Genomic DNA, 22611 nt, shown 5'->3' with positions numbered 1-22611 from the left:
AACTAAGGCAAGGTAAAGCATTTAGAGGCAGCACTCAAATGCAGTTATATACTGGACTGTAATAGTAGCTAAAAGTAGTATAAAGTATTTTGGTTTTATTAGAGGTAATGCATAAATTATGAATATATATTTTGGTATTTCATTAATATAAGTGATCTGATTATTAACTCTTGCCTGCTGAGCTTATATGAACAAATTCAAAAAGAAGATGCATCCATTCACTTAAAACCTGCATAGTATTTCATTTTTGAAGATGCTGAGATAATTGCCATCAACAACCTATATTATCACTGTATCATTTATATGGCCCCATGACATGAATACCTTGCAGGTAAACAGCCAGCACCAATCTTAACTGAGCATAAACTTCATGATATCCTAAAACTCTAGAAATAACAAATCCAGCAGCATTTGCCTAGAAGCACTGAAAGCCTTTCAATGCAGTCAATGCACAGAAGAGCTGATGATGTGCCCAAGACAGAGAGCTAATCATAGGTCCTGTTATGAGCATATACAAAGCAAGTAATTAGGTCCTTGATGCCATCATGATCAAGTAAGTGTCTGAGACTTGTCAGTATTTCTTCAGGTTGACAACAGCACATGAACTGTTTAGGTCGCTAGAGTTGTTTTGACAGCAACAACAAGAACCAGCCCCAAATCCTCTCAGGTGCCTATTCAGCCATGAATACTTAGCTCACTTATCCCTCAAAATCAACATTCCCACTACTACTACATGAATAGGAATTAGTTGAAAATACTGCTGCAATTACTTCCATCCCAAACACTTGGGCTGACAGTGATTACATAATCCAAACAGCAAATCAGGATCTGCTGTGCTGAGAGGGAACAGCAACAGCTGTCATTTGCATAACACCAAGAACTTCCACAGCCCTCCCTATATCTTCTGAAAAGCCAAACCTGAATTTTCATTCAAGCAGCCAAAATTGGCATCTCCTTCCTATGGCCTCTTCTGACAATTTCAGCTTCCAACATCCCATTGAGCGGACAATAACACAAAATGCAAGGGAAATAATGTGACTGTTTATGAAGTGGATCATCTGAAACCATATAGGAGATCTAACATGCACGTCCAAGGTCACATCAAATCAGTTCTATTTGTGGCTTCAAGGATCAGCTGACATAAATCATTACCACAACTGAAGTCAAAGAAGGAGTGACTTCAAAAGAATGATGCAATCTGAGTATTTGGATCTCTGCCTCTCAGTGGTATGCCTTGGAAACCAGGCAGGATTGCTTGGCCATCCTCACGCTCCTTCAGCTGCTGGAAATACACCGTGAAGCAAAGGAGCTATTAACCTCAGCTGGAACTGGTCAGCATCTGGCTGACTGTAGTGGAAAAATTTCTTTTGACTTTCCCAACTTTCATGGTTCAGATGTGGTTTGAGAATACTCTCATGCAGAGATGGAAACTGAAACCAGAGGCCTCCTGCCCTACGTGAAGGCCCAAACCAGTGGTCTGTCCTCAAAGTGGCTATGAGGAGAGAACTGTCTGTCTTCACTGCCTCCAAACTGATCAGAAAAACAAGGCAAAAGAACCAGATTTGAGTTCCTAAAATGAACTAAACTAAAATTTTCTACTATACAAATTATTCTACACAAGAAACAAGTCTCTGAATTCAGCAACTAAAAATTACATTTTGGTCCAAGCAAACTTTAAAGCAACTTTATCCCACCCCTCAGTATTTTGTTCAGCAACATACTTTAAGAAGTTTCCGCAGATAGCCTTCCCCCAAATTTCTAAATATTTAGCTGTTTTTCATGCCTTGGGCCAGAGGACCTTAACACTGGCTACTTTTAAAAACTAAGCTGAGGAACTGTATGCCTTCCAGTTCACTAAGGCAAAGCAAGAGTGTTTTCCCTTGAACTAAATGATCTCCTGCCTTCTTTGTTATTTAAGAGGGATGTAGAAGTCAGGGACAGTAGTACAAAGTCTCACCTGGCAAATTGTTCTTTTGCAAACAAGAAGTGAGCCTTCAGGGAAAGCTGCCCTATTTTATTTGTGCTGTTTTTGCCCTAAAACAAATTCCAATGAGTTACATTTATACGGACCCTGAACTTGTGGTCAAGTAAACACAAACCTGGCTTTTTTAAAAAAAGAGCTTGATGAAAGTGCTATCAAGCAGCTTAGGATGACTACAAGAAAGCCTGGGCTATTGCCAGGAGCTTGTCTTTTATGACTCTGATAACCTGTAGAAATAGGGAATGTAACAAAGGCACAGTACAATAACAAGAAGTTTCTCACAGTACAGTCTCAATATTTCTGTAGGAAAAAAATGCTGTCACTTTATCCAAGGCCAGTAGAGAGCTCACCCACTGAAGTACCTCAGCTGCACATGGAAAGTCATCTGAACCTTTGTGATGAACATCACCAGGGAGTCTCCACTAGACTTAGTTCTAGAGAAAAGAACCCTTCCAACAGGGTCACAGAGAAAATTAGCCAGGTAGTATTAAACTATTTGGAACTTAATTCCTGTATTTAAATAAATGTATTAATATTTCACTTCTAATTCAAACTATGGTAAAGAGCCCTGACATAGAATTCCTAGCCAGAAGCAAATTTTGAGAAGACTGGTCCTAGAGCTTTGCATCAACAAAAACATTGCCACATATATAATAGCTTATAACTCTTTTAATTATACACACCCCTCAGACACTTTTGAAGCAGTAAACCTCCATTTAGTAGGTGTTTGTGTAAAACTGGGGTACTGCTTTCAATTAAAAGGGTCTAGACATCAACATGATGTCGTCTTATGTCATGTTGAATGGGATTGTGTGGATCTAGGGAAGATCCCTCATTTTCTCCCATAATTTCACAAAATGCAAGCGCTTAATTCAAGTGTATTTTTTTTCTGTGAAGTTGCGAGTTGACTCTTCTTTTCCAGTCCAGCTTTGATGCTTGCACACTTAATCCCCATATACTATTGACAGCTGTGTTCAGCTCTATTTAACTCCGAAGAAACACGATGTAAGTAGAAAATGATTACAAGTAGGTGGATTGCTAGGAAGAATCACATAGCTGTAAACATACCTAACTTGTACTGAAACGTATTTAGCATGACGTATTCCACAATTCCAGTGCACAGAAATGCAGACCAGTTCCCTGGCTCTGTATAGTAAGGTGCAAAATTGACCACACTGTCTGCAAAGATATAGCTGTACTTGGCAACAAGACGATTTCACTTTCCCAGAATACCCATTTAATGTTAGTGTGTTATGAGTAAGCTACATTGCATTATTCATTGTGATCAGGTTATAATAACTACATAAATCAAAGTTGGTTTACATCAAGCTATCTTCTGTGGGGGTTGAAAGAAAATAATCTAGATTTCACCTTCCCTCGAGAAACACATTTATAGAGACAGACCTCAATCCTTTTTCATACTCAGTATACATCTCCAGAAACAATATTTTACAGTAAGAATTCATCCACAGCTGCTAATAGGGAATGAAATAGCAATATTGTCCCTGTGCCTGTTCGGAATGTACAATATTGCTCAATATTGCAAAGCTTTTTCCATGAAGTTACAAAATCCATCTTTGGCACTGGCCAGAACTGGCTATAAGACGTGCACAAAAAATACTTGGCAGAACTTTGAGTCTACACACCTTGTTTTACACTCAAGCATATTAATGCAAGGCACAGAGAATGCCCACTGCTCTAAAATATGAGCCATTTTAATCAGTCTTTCCTCTTCAAAAACTCTTCTCTTCTTAGCCCCCTCCCTACCAACTGGAATTGCATCAACCAGAAAGTCAGATTTTTGTTAACGATTCAGGCTCAGAACTCAAAGCCATTCCTCTAGCCTTAGTTTAAAACATTGGACAGCTGGATTTGAGCCTGCAGATGCATTCCCACTTGGCACAGTATTTAGAAGGTAACTTTGTTCTACAGAAAAATATTTTTGGTCCTTCACGACTACAGAGGATTAATTCCACATGCAAGATTTACTTACTGCCAAATATCCTCAGTAACCAAAATGCTGTGTGTTGTGATCTAGGGCTCATTGTCTAAGTCACAGCAGGGCGGTGAGAGGTGCAATCTAAGCACAGACAGTAAAATGACTTGCTCAAGATTACTTAACAACTTAGTAAAGGAGCTAGAAAAGGATCCTTTGTTTTATCTTATGTCTGTACAATGCTCTGTGGAAGCAGATGTTGACAGGCAAACATGAGCAGAATTTTACAGGTTTTGCTTATAACTGGTATATATTAGTCATCGGTTCATACAAAGGCAGAAACGCTCAATAAAATTCTTGCCACTGCTGGCACAGGTCACCTCCGGCAGATTTCAAGATGGGATGTGCTCACTCAAGGATGAGAAGTGATTTCCCAATATATTCCAGCTGGGTAAGAGATTTATTTGTTTAAAGAAAGGGTCCCCAGGAGCATATGAGAACCCTTTCCAGCAAATCACTGCTAATGTCAATACAGTAGTTTAGAAGCAACATCCCCTCTTCAAATTGTTGATGTGCGCTGGACACAGAAGGTCCAGAGTGCATAGTTATTTTAATTACAAAACCTGGCCAGATGCTGAAGCACATTCAGTGCTCTCTGCCATACATCTCTGAGGGCTTTGGAACCATGGGTTTAGCCCAGCCTGGGCAAAGAAGCCACCAGACTCAGGGGAAGACCTAAAAGACCATTCTGGACCTCAAGGGCTGGGCAAAGTGCTCAGAGTAAGCAGGACACCTGTAGCAGAACAGTGATATCTGCCCTGATGTAAAATGACTATTCAGATGACAGGACTAGGGTTTAGAACTTGCCCGCCCCACAAAGGTGTCCTAAGCGTTCTGCAAAGAAGTAATTTATTTCTCATCTCTGCTCAGAGCAAGGTAGCTTGAATCTGCAGAAGGAACAAGAAGCAATGCTGCTTGATATGATGGAGGGCAATATAGAAGTTGATTCATTTTTTTGAGTTTCTCTAATGACTATCCAGAGTTTCATGGCCTGGAAGATACTAAAAGCAAGACTTCCACTTCCAGTTTACCTTCCCTGCAAAAGTCATATGTTGGATGCAGTATCTTTAGGAAGAGAGCATTACCTGAAAGAAAGTATTATCCTTCTACTTTCAGGCCTTCCTTTAACAACTTACATCTTTTACAGTATAGAGGTTTGGGTTTTTGTTTAGAATCTCTCCCCACCCAGACCCCAATACATCAAAAACAGATAGTTTTGTACTGTGTTAGGCCATCAGAGGAGAGTGCCCCCAAGCACCAAGAAGTATTTACAGTAGAAGCCCTCTCTTTCTAGTGACAGGTTAAAAAAAAAAAAGTCTGACTGAAGCTAAGTATCCAATCTAGTTCCTTAAACACCTGCTAAGCTTTATACATGGACACAGCTAACTCCAGGCATGAAACTGGATAGGTGAAAAAAATCAGCCTAGGACCTGTAACTAGTAAAGGAAGAAAATAGTAAGGGCTTCAACGCAAACTGCAGACTGACCCTGTGCAGCCAGCTCAGGCAGGCTGAGCACTGCAAAGCACACTTGGATGTGCTGCACTACTGGGTCAGGCCATTAGTGCAGTCCAGCAAATTAACACCATTTAGTACTGTATTAGAATTAGGTAACTTCCTAGTAACTTGAAATGACTGCAGTGAATTATGGTTTAGGATTTTTTTGTTGCTATCTGACTTGGTTACTTTAATCACATGGCATACAGGGAAAAATAGTATTGATATAGCTCATTAACAGTTCATGAAGCTCACTAATTAGTACATCATATGCAAAGAGGCTGCAGAGAACGCACATACTAACCCTTAGTAACAGCCAGTCACAGCTGTAACAAGAACATGTGCAACTGTTAAAGCCGTGGTCGGGGGATATGCTCTCCTAAACTCTGCTGTCCAGAAGGCCCAGATGGAACTTGCTCTGTGTTTGGAGCTGACCTGTACTTGTTCACAAACCCTCAGCAAAAGGCTTTGCTTCAGCCTCCCATATCACGGTTTTGTAGGACTTGCATTTCACAGCTGGACTTGCAGTTTTAAGACTGCACAAAATGAGAGAGGAAAGGCAGAAAGTGCACTCAGATCCAGCCTTTATCTAGGAGAATGTTCTTCAGCAGTGAGCTGCCAGCATCCCAAAGCCAGACACGGGAGAAGGGCTTTAATTTCTCAGTCTTCAATGACTGACTTGAGCAATTCAGCTGTACCTGTTGCCACCTGCCCACCTATTAAATGGAGTTAATGATGCTTGCTAAGTGCTGCTTGGAGAGCCACAGATGACAAATGTCCTGCAAGCACATTTCTGGCCTGCTGTCATTCTTTGCCATTCACTAATTAATTTAACTGCAAGCTTTGGGAAGCATCACAGGTTTGCTGCGACAAATGTAGTTCGCATTACCTCCCATCCCCATATACACCCTCCACACATCTCAACAATGACTACAGATATCCTTCAGTCCATCATGCCATCCCAACACAATGTAAAGTTATCTTGTTCATTCCACATTTTTCTTTCACTCCTGACATCAAAATTATGCAGTGAACCACTGGTCATTCCCCCAACCTCTCTGGAGGTTGGATCAGTTTTAAAAATCAAAGTGAATTTACATGAAAGAACAAATAACACTCCCAAGTGAGTCACTGCAAGCTGGGCTTCACCAAAACATAGTGCTTCATTAGAATTGACAGAATTACAGCCCATTAAATCATAGTAACAAGCACTTCAGCATTGCCTTACAGGATTGCAGCAAAAAATTCAAGTAATTTGGCCTAGACTGCTAGACGGACTGATGCGCTGTTCAAAGCTGCTGCAGGGGAGAGCCCACAGCAGTCAAAACATATTTCCCTTTTCAAGCACTTAAGTGAACTGACTTCAGAGTGATAACCTTAAATGTATTCTGAATTACTGAAGGTATGTGCACAAAAGGATTTGTCATAGCAGAGTGCCGCCCAAGGGCCTACGGTAAGTAGATGGACTCTGTGCTTCTTATAATCTGATGATCCTCCATGTAAAAGCTCAGTTGCCCTACCAGAACTTTTAAAGCTGTGACCAGATAAAAAACTGTCACCCATTTGTCCCAAAATTGTCTCCTCTCAAACATCTTGCTTCTCTCCAGAAGAGTCAGCTTTCAGACAGTATATGCTGGAACTTCCACATATGCTTTTCTCTGTATTATTAAAAAAAAAAAAAAAAAAAAAAAAAAACAGAAAACTTTTTAGTAAAAGCGCAACTGAGGCCAGTTATTTTGTTGTTAGTTTAGTCTTGCTTCAAAACAAACATTAAAAGCACGATTGCAGAGCCAGTATTTCCCTGGTACATTTCAACTTCCCTCTTGTTCTTGCAGATCTCTTGCATTTGTCCAGGCAAATCTACACATCAGCTCAAACAGACAAACACAACTCCTAGTTATTTCTCATGGCCCAGCTGTGTAGTGCTAATTAAGGAAAGAATTCAAGAATTCAATCACATTTAGGTAGAATTCCTCCTTATGAAAGTATGGCTGCTGCCTAGAAAGCGTCTAGGAAAACGTAGCGGGATACTGTCCTAATATGCACTGCTTCATTTAACAGAGAACAGCCACTTGTATTTTACCATAAGCACTGTGCCAAGAGTACGCCACTCACTAGCATGCAGTTAATTCAGTGCAATCAGCTAGCATCCATCCTCAGTGGTGTACAGCCATTAGTGAGAGCATTAAGACTAATTTCCCTTCGCTGACCATAGGGCATTGATAATTCCCCAGATAAACATTACTCAGTAAGGAAAGGAACAATTTTATCCTCTACATTAACATTACTGGGGAGAAATACTACTGAATTTACAGTATTGATATTTTGAATTGAAATGTTGTTATCTTCAGTAGAGGAAAGGGGGAAAAAAAGAAAACTTAATAGCTTGAACTTTCACTGGTATTTCTGGCAGCACTTGATGAAGTCAGACAAGAAGATAATAGGAGCAGTCCATCAACTTCAGTGGTATACCTAAAACTACAGAAACTTCAAATTAAGATGTCAGTCCCAGGTGCAGACCCTACATCTGTTACTTTCTTTCAAGTGTCTCCACAAACACTGCAAAATGTTAATTTATCACTGATGCAGCTTCAGAGTAATGCCCATACACTCAGCAGGAGAATTACCTTCCCACTGAAACAGATTCATGATGAAACAGCATCAAAATCAGGAATGACTAAAACTTCACTCGTTTGTAACTGGGTTTTTCTTTCACTGCATTTGCAGGCATTCTTGGCATACCTTTTCACATGCCTAGCAGCAGTCACCTCCAGGAAACTTACAGACCTCTCTCTGTCTGACAATGAAAGAGCAGATAGTGAGAATGCAGACCTGGAAACCACAACTGGCAGAAGACGGCATTGTTCAAGATAAAGGCAGAAAGAACCAGGGTGTTTTGGTCAGGTTTGCTTGACTTGTTAAAGTGAAAACTTCATAACAAGGTGGCAAGTGGGTAAGAACAGCTTGTTTACTAATTACCATAGTTTATGGGAAAAGATAAACTTGGAGTCTCAGAGTTTTGCTTAAAAAAAATGCTAAGCCCATCTTCCAAAGAAAGACATGAAGAGTTATTTCATGGAAAACATACGCTGGAAAGCACAAGAAAAGCTGTTTCTACTTCTAAAATGGGCCACCACCAAAACAGGAATTTCTGACTCCAAATGATGATCTGCACAGTCTCCCACCTTGTCTTTCAGAGAAACACTGGAGAAGTTCTTACGCCTGGTTTCTGCTTTTTGTTTGTTTTGTTGGGGAGATGACAGTACACCATGCAAAGTGAGGAGTAGCTACAGAATAACAAGCTCTCTGCAACACAACTAGGCTTTGAGGATCTTTGCTTCAACTCCAGAGGTAACCCCTATCATGACAGCAACTGCCTTGGCCTCAAGTCACATTGACTTTGTGCCAGACAAAGTCCAAAGGGAACTTGTTTTTGGGCTGACAGACCTAATGCCAGCAGCCAGACAGAGCTGCATTTGGCCTGATGATAATCCTCCCGGCCTAGCCCAAGGGTAGAGGCTCACACTTTCTAAGCAATGTCCTGGATCCTATCCCTGCCACCACCATCAAGTTCCAAGCAGCAAGAAATTTTAATATCTGCGAATATGTTCCAACACCTTATTTAACAGTTTTCTAAAAATACAAATCCAACAGGCTTAATATCTTGCAGGTTGAATTTGGTACATATGAAATCTGTTCAATTTTTCTCTCTTGATACTTCCAGACTGAAAGAAGCCAAATAGGCAAATGCTAGTTTGATTACTGAAGCTGCTTCAAGCATAGATAGATATAGGCAGACTTTTCCTTCTCCTGCCCCCTGCAACTCTTACATCATTCTTGTTTCCAGTTTTCACAGCTCTTACTCTAAAATCCTCGTGCTAACTCTCTGGAATGCTTATTCAAGCACCACTCTCTTTAACCATATGGTTCTAGTCCTGCAGATTGTCTCTCTCCCACCTTACCTCTCCTCCCACAGGGTTTCACAGAAACACTGCTATGCAAAACTTGTAAAAGTATATGTCATTTTACATATTCAACACCAATCTTCTCAATGAAGTTTTTACAGAAGTCAGTTTTATTAAAATCAAGAACAGAATACACAAAATTCCCTCTATTTTAAGATTCTCATAATTTTATCAACAGTTGAAGCTTTGGGTTAAGAAAATAAAAATAGTCAAGCGTACAAGTCCAAAACTTTTGAATAATTTTTTTCCAAACTTCTAAGTATGGACCAGGAGTTTTCCCATCCAGTCTTAAAGCACATGTAAGTATTAATGCCATACTTCCTGAAGAACAGTCCACAATCTGGTAGGCTGTTCTTTTGTTGTGCTCTAGCATAAAATTGTTGTGTTTTCCTTCTTAAAACTAGCATGCAGACACCATGCAACAACTGAGTTCTCAAGCAATACTCAAATACAGAAGAGGTTAAAATTCTCCTGATTCTTAATTTATTTAAATTTTTGCTGATTTTTAAGTTTCAAATAAGTATTTAATATTACAAATAAAGCATTAACCAAGGTAAGCAACCAGAAACCTAAAAACTATTTTTCATGGAGTTTTTAAATCAGTCCAGAAATATCTAAGTACAGCTCATGTTATTCCACTTACACGCTTCCTAGAAACCAGCACCTAGTTACAAAGCTGTGAAGAAGTCAGCTCCCCTCTTTGCCCCCCTAAAGGTTGAACTACTACAAGTTCCTATTCTGGGATCGGCCAGGAGAGCCCTAGTTCTGCACTGGAGGACACCACTTATATCACATTCCTTCACACTGATGTGAATAGAGTTTTGGGGCTAGTCAGAGCCATCAAAGAGGTGACACAGATCTCGTTTCTGTCCATTAACATGGTTAATACTAAAGATGGAACAAGTCTACTGCTGTAGTTCCAGTAGTCACATCTTTCACACAAGCCTCAGTTGCAGTTACCCACTAAGTTTTACTTCGCCAACTTCTCTATGATTAGGACTTAACCCAATTTGGTTAAGATCAGTGTTAAACGGTGTTCTGAACAACAGCACCCACGCAAACATTTTCTCCAATGTTAACACGATCCTTGCAGTGGTGAAACCAATGCCATCGGCACAGTTGCTTTCAGAAGCACAACTTCCTTCTTCTCTGCTTTCCTAAAAGCCGGGTCCTACTTGGCAGCCACGTTTCCAGCAAGATCCAGCACTTGCCCAAGGTCACCCTCACTTAATCACACCCAGGTTGATTTGGAGAGGTGCAAGATCACCTTAGATAGGTGAGAGCAAGGACACTGAGGAGGAAAGGCTGAATGCACCCCAGTGCTCCTCCCCTCAGCACAGACAGGAAAGCAGTTGGAAGGAAGAAGTTTGGACTAAGCCTGTCGTTTTTAGCTCTTTGAACAACCTTACTGATGAGGTATAGGCACGAGTTTTTCCATCTGTAACAAAAGTGGTAAAAGCCATTGTTTAAAACTCCATGCTACGTGTTTGTTCACACCAGAACAAGACCAAAGGACGGCAAGAGAAAACCTCTGGGCAGGACCACGGGAATGCACCAGATGCTGGACAAGACATGTTTGCTGTGGCTGAAACTGTAGGAGACACTGACTGATCCCAGTGTCCTCATGAACCCTCAATGGACAAACACAAGTGCTGTCAGAATTGCACTTTTGGACTGCCTCTGCTGAAATCCAGCTAACCCTGGCACGGGGTGCTCAGATCTTTTCCTTGGACCTGGCCCAGATTTCCATGGAGGACCCACTCTAATATACAGTGGAAGCTGATCATTCCTTGCATAACAAGGAGGTGCCTCCAACAGATGGGGTTACACACAACCCCAAGAGCAGGCTGTGGATTTAATTAGAAGTGTTGTTAAACAGATATGACTGCAAGAACAGCTCCGTGCCTCGCCTGGTAAGTGCAAAGTGGAGGACACCTCATGAGGCAGGTTTCTGCAAAAATCTGTTAGCAGCATTTCCTTTGCCAGACAGAGGTACAAGAAACAGATTGTTGGGTAAAAAAAAATCCACTTTACTACTCACTTCATATCCAGGAGCTTTATTCTCCGACAGATACAGAAAGTCTCTGCAGAGACCTGCATTTTTTAGGAATGGATACTTAGCTGTTCACACAGCTCCATTAAAGTCAATGGATCCTCCCAAATGAGTGTTCTTAATAGCCTGTAATAATTTGATAGCAATACAAACTGGAGAGCAGACTCCCAGACCTCCATATGCAGGAAATACCTCCGCAAAATCATGGCAATCATAAAACAAATCAGACTGCCTGCTAATAATGCCCCATTTTGAAAGTTCTACGCATTATTGTTAGCGTGCAGATTGTTTTTCTGGGTTGTAAACATCCAACGTAGCTAGTTAGCAATAGCATATGTTCCAGAAAGATAAATACTTTGTAAGGCTTTTCTTACAAACAACAAATTGACATGGCTGTTTTAAATACTTCTCTCATGCAGAAGCAGTAATCTACATATATTATTCAGCAGCATATGCTGTCCTAGACTGCCCTAATTTTAATAGCCCTGTTTTTTAAGAAGAGAAAAAAACTTCAGCCTCTTTTAGAATACAGATCATCTCAATGCTCAGGTACAAATTATGTCAGTCTTTCCTATTGTGCTTTTAGATACACATGATCTTTTTTTTTATTATTTTTATTTTTTTTTTGTAATCTGTGAGCTAAAGTTGTAATAAAAAATAAAAAACACACACCACTCCAATTCTTGCATTTTCACCACAAAATTAAGAGACAGACAACCTAAAAAAATGTTGCCTGTAGCCAAGGAACGTAAGTAGTTTCAATGTTAAAAAGAAGCTTGCTGGAGCAAAACACATCACAACTGTTATACTTCTTTTTCTTTATAATGAAAAATAAACAGAAGTATGCACCCAACTGCACATTCAAGTTTCTACCTGTAATTCACTACTTATTTCAAACTGGATAAATATTGGCTTAGGGTACAGAACTCATAAAAAGTCTTCCAGAATAAAGACATTTTAAGAGCTTTATTAGGAAGACCAATAAGAATAGCCAAAGGGAAGTTTATGACAGAAATATGAGCACAAGAGCACATACTACTGTAGATGGCACCCCATCTTTCTTTAAGTCTTCAAAACTTAAGGCATACCACCTATCCTTGCTGGATTTTTCCTGGAAGACTGTCCAGCTCTGCATATTGCCTAGGAAGAGCTCTGAACAGCCTTGTACCACAGCAGATAAAGCACTGCAGTACACAGAATGTAGTTTACATTTTGATATACCCGTTCTATTAATGAGTTTACAAGTGACGCTATCAGATAAAGAGGGATGCAATGAAAATACTTGCATACAAGTCAGATGCATTCATAGCAGACAAAACTTGGGAGAAAAAGTATAGTTATACTTGTATCAACTCAAGGTCCACATTCTACTCAGATACTCAGAAAGGCACGCTGCCCTCCTAGAAGGCAACAGCTCAAGCCATGGCAGCAAAAACCCTTATCAGGGAGAAGGGGCTCAGTTTCAAGGAAAGCCATAGGGGAGAGAAGGTTTTCAGACGCTGATGTTTTTCAATCAATTGAGCGTGTGCAGAGCTAAACCAGACTCTGCAAGGCTTTGTGCAGCTCTGGCTGCGTGCAACTCTTTACCAGAGACATCTCTGCGCACCACCAGCACATCTCAGCTGGTTCTTTGAGACACTTCTGTTTGATCAGCACTATCTTGCTTTTAGCTGCAGACAGCTCAAGGCAGTTGCTGTTCATCGAAGAGATTGTTTCCCTCTGACACCAACAGTGCTTCATCACTTAATGCAACAAGACACTCCAAGCGTGTTACTGGCATACCAAGGAGGGGGGCTGACAGCTAACCCCGTGGCATCTTGCTCCAGAAGTCCCCCATACATCAAGAGGCAGGGACAGGATTGGGTCTTCCATGGGGAACAGCCTCACCTCCAAAGCTTCCCGGTGCTGTTACATGCCACAAGCACTTCTGATGCTGGTGCCTATACCCTGAGGAGCAGGCTTCAGGGACACCACCTGCCACCATTTCAAGCCTCCAGCTCTTACTTCTGCGTGCACCTTGATGGTGGCACCAGAGAATACCCTTAGAGCAGCTTCTGTGCTCTATAATCCTTGAACAAATTGAAATGTTGCTTCCAGCAACCCCAAGTTTAGGTGTGGATACAGGAAGAGTAAATAAGCTGTAAAAACAGGGAGCTCAATAAAAGTGTTAGGCTGCAAACAACATGTGCTGCCAGGAGCCTCCCACCCATGGGGACAGGTGGGTCCCCTTTTAATGCTCTTCAGGCAAGTTATCATCCTGTGATGGAAAATAAACACACAAACACACACCCTTCCCAGTGTGATATATTAAACTGCTTTATTGTGCTCTTCATAGAAGCCTCTGGGGGAGGGAAAGGCCACCTCAGAGGCTGTATCCAGAGTTCACATTGGACCCGTGAACAGCAACAGCTACAAAGTCAGGCTCACCAGCCTAACAAAGGTTCTTCATTTCAAAGATTCATTCCTGTTTGATTCTTAATTGTTCAGCAAACACTTGGTTGACCCAGTTCAGCCTAAAGCGAAGCCCGAGTGTATTTACAAGCACTGCACATTCACCTGTCCTTAAGGTGAGAACACAGGGACTGGCCTTTTCATGAGAGAGGAAACACTCCTGTAAAATAATCCTCAAAAAGGTCACATCTGTATCACAGAACAAGACCTTACTTGACAATCACAATAACAAACAAACAAACAAAAAACTTTTCAGGCTTAGAAGCCATATAACAACCCTGGTGTTTTATATAAGTAGACACAAAGCAGTTAATCAGATGAAGGGTGATGGCAAGAAGCCCTCCGTGCAACAGTGTCTCCTCCCCCAAAACACAGGTCCAGTGGTCATCGATGGAAGTCCTGCTCACAGAACAAAGCTGATTTGTTTTGTTTTAAGGAACTCTGTAAGGTCGCACATTCGTGCTGTCAGCAGTTTTCTGGAACACAATCTCCGCCGTGTCAGCGCTAATAACAAAACAGGGCCAGATCATTGGCTGAGGGAATTATTTTTCTCCCTATAAGGATGGAAAGAATTGGGAAGAGTGCTCTTTCTCATGAATATATTTGGCTCTGCAGAAGACACATGTGATACAAATGTTGCTATGGAAACTATTCTATTAAATAATATTAAATAGAATTTACATATTTAAAGTGCACATAAACAGTTCAGGTACAAAACGAATCAGCCTACATTTGATCTTGAAATTACAAAGTGAGGCCTCTCAGAATTGAGATTTTTCTTGCAAAAGAGGTTCGATTTTGAGCAAGCTGCTTTTCTGCACCCCTTTCTTTCCAAATCTAGCACCTGCACCCCAGTTATTCAAAAAAGCATTTCTTGAGATAATTTGTAGATACAAGTGCTGCTCCTAGTTCCCTTGGTGATGGAATTACCATAGCGTTACAGAGAACAACTCAGAAGCTGAATTCAGTTTGAAAAAACAATGCCCTCATTACAGCTATGCCACCATAATATTGAAATGTATTTAAATAACTCCCACTGACACCTCCCCACACAGCACCAGATCTCTTCTCCATAGGCAGGATCAGGCTTCATCTTCTTAATGCTTTCAGGGCACAGGAAAGTTTTTTATAAGTTTCCAGGTTAGTGTATTAAGGCTTATGCTACTTTTTGTTTCCTACCTCCAAACCCCTGGTTGTCCAACAGCCCTTCACAGCTACCACCACCCAAAAGAAACAAACCCAGAAGCTGCTTACACAGTTCCTTCTCCTCTGAAGGAGCCAAACTCCCATTTGCCACTGAGTAATATTGAATTCAAGCCTTTCTAAAATCAGGTGGCAGCCCCAGGTGCTCAGTCAGCTTCAGCTGTGCACATCCACACCTGATCAAGGAGGAAAACTCACCACCGAGCAACGAGACTGGGTAGCTGGGCTGTGTACTGGGAAGCGTGTGCCAACAGTTGCACCACTGCTGCAAGCAAACAAGCCTGTCCTTCCTTTAAAGGACTCTGGTTAATCATAATCAACCCAAGTATCCACTTTCACTGGAATGTTATAAATAAGGACACCGGTCTCCTCAGCAGCTTATAGACAATGCAAGTTGCAGAAAGAAGCCTACAGCTATAGTTCAACTGTCTATTCATAGTAGAGGCGCAATAGCCTAAACTGAAAACCAGGAGAGAAAGGCATGACCGTTAGTTAAACTACCAATTCCTAAACAAGCGGAGCATCAGGATTTGAATAGGTCACCTCATGCTTGTAGCACAGGCACCAAATCTAACCAGTGACAGACAGATAAAAGCAGCCACAGCTCCGCAGCTTCCATCCTCATCACTTCCACACCACTGAAAAGTCTAGGGGACAATATGCCCAGAGCTCAGGGAAGCCAAGGAAAATGAATTCTGGGCTCTTCACTTGAAGAAATCTATAGCCATGGCCACTCTTTGCTGAGACTTGACAGAAACATTTGCCATCAGCCCTACCACCTTTTTGACACTTTCCAGCCATTGATACAACACAAGCCATTGGAACAAGAAGAAATTAGATCAAATAAAGCAGCTGTCTTTACAAAGAAAAGAGTTAACAGTTCCATTTTCATAGACTCTGTGCCTTTCTCCCTCCTTCTCTCCCCCTCTCCCCCTTTTATTTTAAACATTAAACTGGCAAATGTATCTCTACTAAGAGGACATTGAACATCTCACCACCGCCTCCAGAGAATTTTAGAAAGCTTTAATAACAAAAGCCAGAGGCATTGACAGAATTTATGTCCATCTCAGAATAGATGCACCTTATTCATGTACCTGTTAGGTTTCACTGTCACAGTACAGAAAGATGTACCAAAGTTTAATCTTGCCCTTTATTTATGCAGGCACAAACTGAATAACAATATATACCCAGTGCTGAAAAGATAGTCAGAATACACTAATCCTGCCAACTTTACTACAAGTTCTCTCATAATGACGTTATCTCCATCTGTCACTGAACCATGTGGTTCTTAAAGAATAAACAATGCCCATACATAAGGTATAAGAAAAGCAGCATCTTCCATTTAGCGATGCCTGCTGGAATATGTTAAAATGCTTTCTACTTTCCAAACAAGTCAGGGAGATGCAAGTTAACAGAACCATAGAGAATCCATTGAACATGGGTATAAAGAGAATGTAACTTTAATCGTAACAAGCCAATAAAAACTTTCAGATGACCACACACGCCATAATAAATCTTGATGTAAAACTCATGCTATGCACAATTTGGAATTGTCAAATTAATCACTTCTCAGTAAGCACAAGAAATGAGTTGCTCTCCCATCGTGCAAGGCAGATACATCAATTAAAGCATTTTATATGCAAAGCCTCCCTCCTGTTTAACCCCCCCATAAGCCCTGCTAGCTCAGTGAGGGAGCCGGGAAGCATGCAGCTCGCAAGCCCCATGGTTGGAGCAGCACAGGTAGCTTGCTCAGGGGAGCAGCAGCCCAGGGACTGTTGGAACCAACCAGGCTTTGAGAGAGCACATGCCAAAGAACCACAGGGAACTGGCCTGCTGCTACTGCTGCACACCTAGCAGCTACAGCTGAAACTAGGAATGTGTCATGGAAGTACATGGTGAGACTTAAAATAAGTTTAGAATGAAATAATGAGTCAGGGGGCAGAGGGGAGGGTGTTTTAAGGGGAAGAATTTTTCATTTTGTGAAACTTCAAAGCCCTAGAAGCTATCAACAAAATCTTCCACTGTCCCACACAAGAGCTCAAACCCCTGATTTGCAGCAACCCACCCCGGCACCCCGAGCCTCCCGCAGCCGCAGCCCTCCAGCTCTCTGCTGTGCAGAACCGCTGCCCAGCCCGAGCCCCCTGCGCCCCCAAAACCCCGCTCCCCGGGGGCCCTGGCACCTCCACCTCTCGCCTTGCCCCCGGCCGCCCCCTTCCCCACCGGGGCTCCGAGCCCTGGGCGCTGCCCCAGCCCCGGGGACATAGGCAGAGCCGGGAAGGAGGCAGCATCCCCATCTCCGAACGGGAGGGAGAGGAAAAAAACAAAAGAAATAGATATACATGTGCTCGCACGCATGTGTATGGTACATAGATGTATGCGTTTAAGACGCTTTGATTTTTCTCCACCCTTCCCTAAGGTATTTTTTTATTGTCTCCCTTGCAGAAACACCCGGAGAGCACAGTCTGCAAAAAGAGGAAGACAAAGGAGCGGGGGAAAAACGGGGGAAAAAAAGACCCCAAGGCAGGTGTCGCTGGGGTAAGCCCGGGAGAGGACCAGCACTCACCCCCAGCCTCCTGCTCCGGATGCGCACGTAGCCCTGCTTCACGATGTCGTTGAAATTGGAGGCCATCCTTCCCCGGGCAAGTTGGCGGCGGCTCAGGCAGCCCGCATGGCGAGCAGCAGCCTCCGCAACCGCGCCCCGCTCCGCACCGCCCCGCGGAGCGCCCCAGCCCCTGCCCCGCGGCGGGCCGGGCCGGGGGAAGGGCTCCGGGAGCGCCCGCCCCGCGCCCACCCCTCGCAGCCCCCCCCCGGCCCCGAATCCAGCCCTGGGGAGCAAAGGGCTGGGGGGTGCCCCCGGCGAGGCGGGGGGGTCCGGAGAGGGGCTCGAGGTTGCCCGCTGTGGGTGATGGAGCCCCGCGGAGCGCCCGGCCCCTAGGTGCGCTCCTGCAGGTGGGGCAGCCGGGAATAATCAGATCTGCTCATTTGGGGAAACGAAGCTGGGACCCGCGGTTTTCCCCGGAAAAAATGGGTTTCCCAGAAAGTCTTGCAGATGCCTGAAAGTCTGCCAAGTGGCTCGGCTCCAGCATCTCCTTCTAAAGACCCGTAACCCGAGTGGTTGTCCTCTGGCACGCTTCGAGTCGTGGAAATGTCACACGAGCACATGCGGCATTTTCCAGGCAAGGTGCGGTTGCAGTAATGAAAGACCTTCTTCTGGCACTGGGCCCTGGGGTTGCCTTCTGCATGCCCCGAGTTCTCCTCTTCCGAGAACATGCAAACACTGCTGAGTACGCCAGTGAGCCCAGGAGGCGGGGGCTCCAGAGATTGCTTGTTCTACATGGGTTACCTGTTAGTGGTACGCTATAAATACTACGTCCTGGAAAGAGGGACATACATCATAACATCTTTTAATAGCATTCCAAATATAAGCAGTCTGAGGAGGAGGTCAGCCAGAGGACTTTGACTTTGAGAATCATCCTGCCCTGAAAATTACAAACCGGGTAGCAAGAAGGAAGGCAGAGCAGAGAATCACCAAGGAACATAAAAGAGAGAAAGCCTCACATCTGTGCCAAGCCCAAGGCAAGACAGCAGCAATGTTTGTTTTTGTTTAGTTGTTCAATGACTACGACACTCACCTGTGATTAAAATTGGCCCCTTTCCGGTTTAGATGTATAGCTCCTTCATTTTAGAAGCAGCCACAAACAACACTGGTTGCTCTGCTGTGGTAACAGTGTGGTGTTTTTTGCTCTCGCCTGAAGAGGTGGTTATGCCTTGTGAGGTTTTACAAACCTTTAATTGAACAGGTGGTTACAGAGGTAGAGAGCAAGACTTTCTAGCTGGAGGGCTAATTCGTTTAGGATGAATGAAACAAGTCTGCAGTCCTTGCCTCAGAGTCTGTTATTATTTTACACTTCCCTCTCTTTTTCACTAAGCTATTTTACAGAACACATAAAATAACACAGCTTCAGATAGAAACAAAAAAAAAAAAACTTCAACATCTTTGCACCAAATACCACAAATTAGAAGATTATTGAGACAAGTCCTTGCAGTAGGATAAAATGTCCCTAAAAGAACTCAGAAGTTGCATAGGTACTTCATTGCCAAACTGCTAAGTTATATAATCTTCTTAAGTATGTTGTATACAACCAAAAACACTGTTAATACCAGTTCCATAGCACCATTTGTTAGATCTCATTACTGATTGAAAGCTAGAAGAGTTAAGACACTCAGCCTGCTTCATCTTGCATAGACACATGAATTCAGTGCACAAACATATTTCACAATCTCAAGTACCATAAAAACACTAATGCTGGAAGAATCAAGTATATTCTAAAAACAGAGAGCATTTATTTTGATTTCAAAGGCATTTGTGGCAGGAAACAAATTACAGAGCCACTTTAGATGTTTTTTTCAGCAAGTTTAGACTTCTTTTTTAATCTCTTCCTGTATCTATAAACATATACTGCTGATTTCATTAGTCACTAGCATATTCTTGCAGGTAAACACATTCCTAAGAGCTTTACTAAGTAAAGGTTGACTTAAGCCTGTGCTTATTTGATGAATTCGGATATTAGTGTCCACTTACGTTTTTACTTTGAATAATATAAATAAATCCCTTGCACATGCTGTGGTTCAAAGAAAAAAAATGAATTTTAATTTCCATGTGTGCAATATGTTTCAAGAATGTGCCAGAAAACTCTATTGTTTATGTTTTCAGCCCAGTACTATCACTAGGAAAAAAAAAGAAATTGTGTACCAGGTTTTCAATACCAATGCAAATGTGTTCTCTCACTGTTTTGACAGGAGTCCTTCTTTCCTTCCTCCCCCTAGGGGTCTATTGACCATTTGCACTCCCAGTAAGGAAATGCTGCACATGTTTATCTGTACTCAAAACTGTATAAAACCTTTTTAATAAGCTTTCATTGAAATGCAGATTCTTTTCCTTTTAATGACAATGTTATTACTGTTATTTCTTATGAAGCTAGAATCAGGGGTCACTTTGAAGTACTAGACTGCTGCTAATAATTTCAGTGGTTTATTGTTATATCCTAATCTCATAGTAATGTATCATTGTATAAGCTCATTTGCTTTTAAGGCTCTGAAAACAGAAATCACTGTTACACATTTCAACTGAAAATGAAGGTGTCATTTTTTTCTAAATGCCATACTAACATTTCAAAAAGAATTACATTCACCTTATTATATTTGCAGCATGCCATCCCCTGTGTCCATGACATTATTTCATCACAGTCTAAAGGCGATATTTGACAAACATCTCTGACACTTACCAGGTTAAACAGTAAGGAAACTGCAGAGGACATTTTATGGAAGCAGTATTTTCTGTGAAAGTTATTTCCTTGAACAGATGGAGCTGGTGCTAGTCAAGCATTGCCTGACAAAAAAAAAAAAAAAAAGTTTCTGATTTGATCACCCTGAAATGATTTTCTGGAAACGTACAACATGCATCAATATTTTTTTTAAGAAAAGCTCCTATAACATTTTGTTTCCATAAGGTCAAGATGCCAACATTTTTCCACTATTGTTTTGACTTTTTCAGAGTAGTTTAGAAATGATAACGTCACAATGAAGTGTTCTGACCTTATCAAGTACTTTGAGGTTACCAGAATGCAATATTTCAAATCTAGTACCTCCATGAAAAGGATTTGACGTTCCCATGTCTAATTTTATTTTGGAGTCAGATAAATTTTGACATTTAATTTTTATTTTTGCAGTGGAAATTATGAATTTTGACTAGTTCTAACTGCTAGTAATACAACAGATAATGAGCAAACATTTAAAAGTATCATTACTATTAAAAAGTGTTTATTTTTTAACTATACTATTGCAAACCTTTGATTATTTTTTTTTATTTATTTAAAGACATATCTGTAGAGCTGCCTTGCATCATGAAGCAAATCTTGCTCAGTCATATTTCATTTTGAAAAAAATAATAATAATTAAAAAAAATACTCTGAATTTACTGTATTTTGCAATGTGGACATTTGATTAGTTTTGTTCTACAATCATTGTTCGTTCTGCTGCTGGTGCTAATGCAAAACCATACACTGAATTCACAGTACAAAACTGCTCTGGAATTCCCATCCTTCTCCATTTGTGTATCATACTAATTGATTTTGAATGAATGAATTCCATAGAAATGGAGGGACTTCTCAGATACATTTCTCTATTCTCACATCTTCTTCTGTGTCTTTATTTCCAACATGCCAGTAAGGCTGCACAGCACAGCTTCAGGCAGAAGAGCAATGTCACAGAATTTAGGAAACCTTTGTGAGATTTGGGCTAGACTGAGGCATCTTTCCTGGTAACTGAGGGCAGGACCCTTGGTTAAAACATCCTCATTCGCTACAGGGATTTTTGAATACATTAGGTATAAAGTTGCATTAGAGAAATGCATTCACAGGTCATTGGCAGAATTACCATGCAGATCAGTCAGTGTCAAAACATGAAAATTCATGAGACCAAATGGTTAACTTATACCTCCACTGCCACCACCATAAAATAACAGAAGCATGTAGACACTTTAACAGTAAACAGGAAAGTGCTGTCAGCATAAGTAACTGGTAATCAATATTTAATGAAAATAAATAATCTATTAACCTGGCTAACGTGTAATTTTGTATAGCAATATTGCAGCAGTAGGCACTGAAATTACCTTGCCTCTGCACAATTCATTCAAATAATTTTGCTTCATGTAGGCCAAGGTGGTGAGAGGCAGAAAAGATAGTGGGAGAAAAAAAAAAAAAAAAAAAAAAAGCAGCAAATGAAATGCATCTGTTTACTGGAAACTCTGTTTCTGATTGAAATATTTTGTCCCTAACAAAATTACTGTCAACAGAGTGCATGTTAAGACAGAAATAAATATATACTGACTGAATCTGTAAGCAAAGTGAATCCAGGGTAACATTAGCTACCGAAACACCCAACATTCATTTTGCTTGCTTTGTATTTCTGTGACAGCTACAAGCATTTAAGCAACTTTTTCATTGTCGCTCTCCTGAAGACATACATCAAGGGACCTTCCTGCATCTGCAGAACATGGCTGGAGGGATTAAGCAGGACTGAGTGGCAGGTCACAAGGTCACCATCCATCCTTCCTGTTCCTACGTGTAATTTATCAGAGTCTGCAGTGTATCAAAGCACAGCTCTGAGACTGACAGCTCGCTCTGATCTTTGGCTATGGAGGAGCTGGAGTGTTATAATCTGTGCAATTGCTGCCTTCCCTGGCTGCCTCTTTGGTATTTCCAGTCCAAGCCAGCACAAGAACATTATTCCCAGAGGAGGTCCCAAAATACACAACTGTAGTATTTGTTGAGCTGTGAGTAAGGCAATGCAGCAGTGCCAAAGACCGAGACCTTAGCAACAGGTTATGCAGGTTATGCCATGGGCCCAGGCAAGACTCATTCACATTTGTGTTTTTGGACTTTGCTGCGCTTCTTGTGGAGGTGGGTT

The 22611-nt window shown here is 41.6% G+C and overlaps 1 protein-coding gene across 7 annotated transcripts in view; it reads right to left on the bottom strand.

Moving 5' to 3' along the window:
• The window catches only part of DOK5 (docking protein 5), a 45515-nt gene extending 24989 nt beyond the window's left edge, over window positions 1-20526 (bottom strand). The window contains exon 1 of one of the 7 annotated variants that reach the window (XM_068700132.1): window positions 20430-20526. In XM_068700132.1, the coding sequence (XP_068556233.1) occupies window positions 20430-20462 (33 nt within the window). In that variant the 5' untranslated portion in view covers window positions 20463-20526. Of the gene's footprint in view, window positions 1-15120; window positions 15247-15342; window positions 15362-17707; window positions 18179-20429 lie in introns of those variants that run through there. The other 6 variants (XM_068700126.1, XM_068700133.1, XM_068700129.1 and 3 more) reach the window with 6 other exon arrangements.
• Window positions 20527-22611: the final 2085 nt, after the last annotated feature.

Source organism: Anas acuta, chromosome 16 (assembly GCF_963932015.1).
Source record: "Anas acuta chromosome 16, bAnaAcu1.1, whole genome shotgun sequence".
NCBI classification, from domain to species: Eukaryota; Metazoa; Chordata; class Aves; order Anseriformes; family Anatidae; genus Anas; species Anas acuta.
Note: the sequence above shows the minus strand (reverse complement) of the source record. Positions and strands in the feature narration are given on the sequence as shown.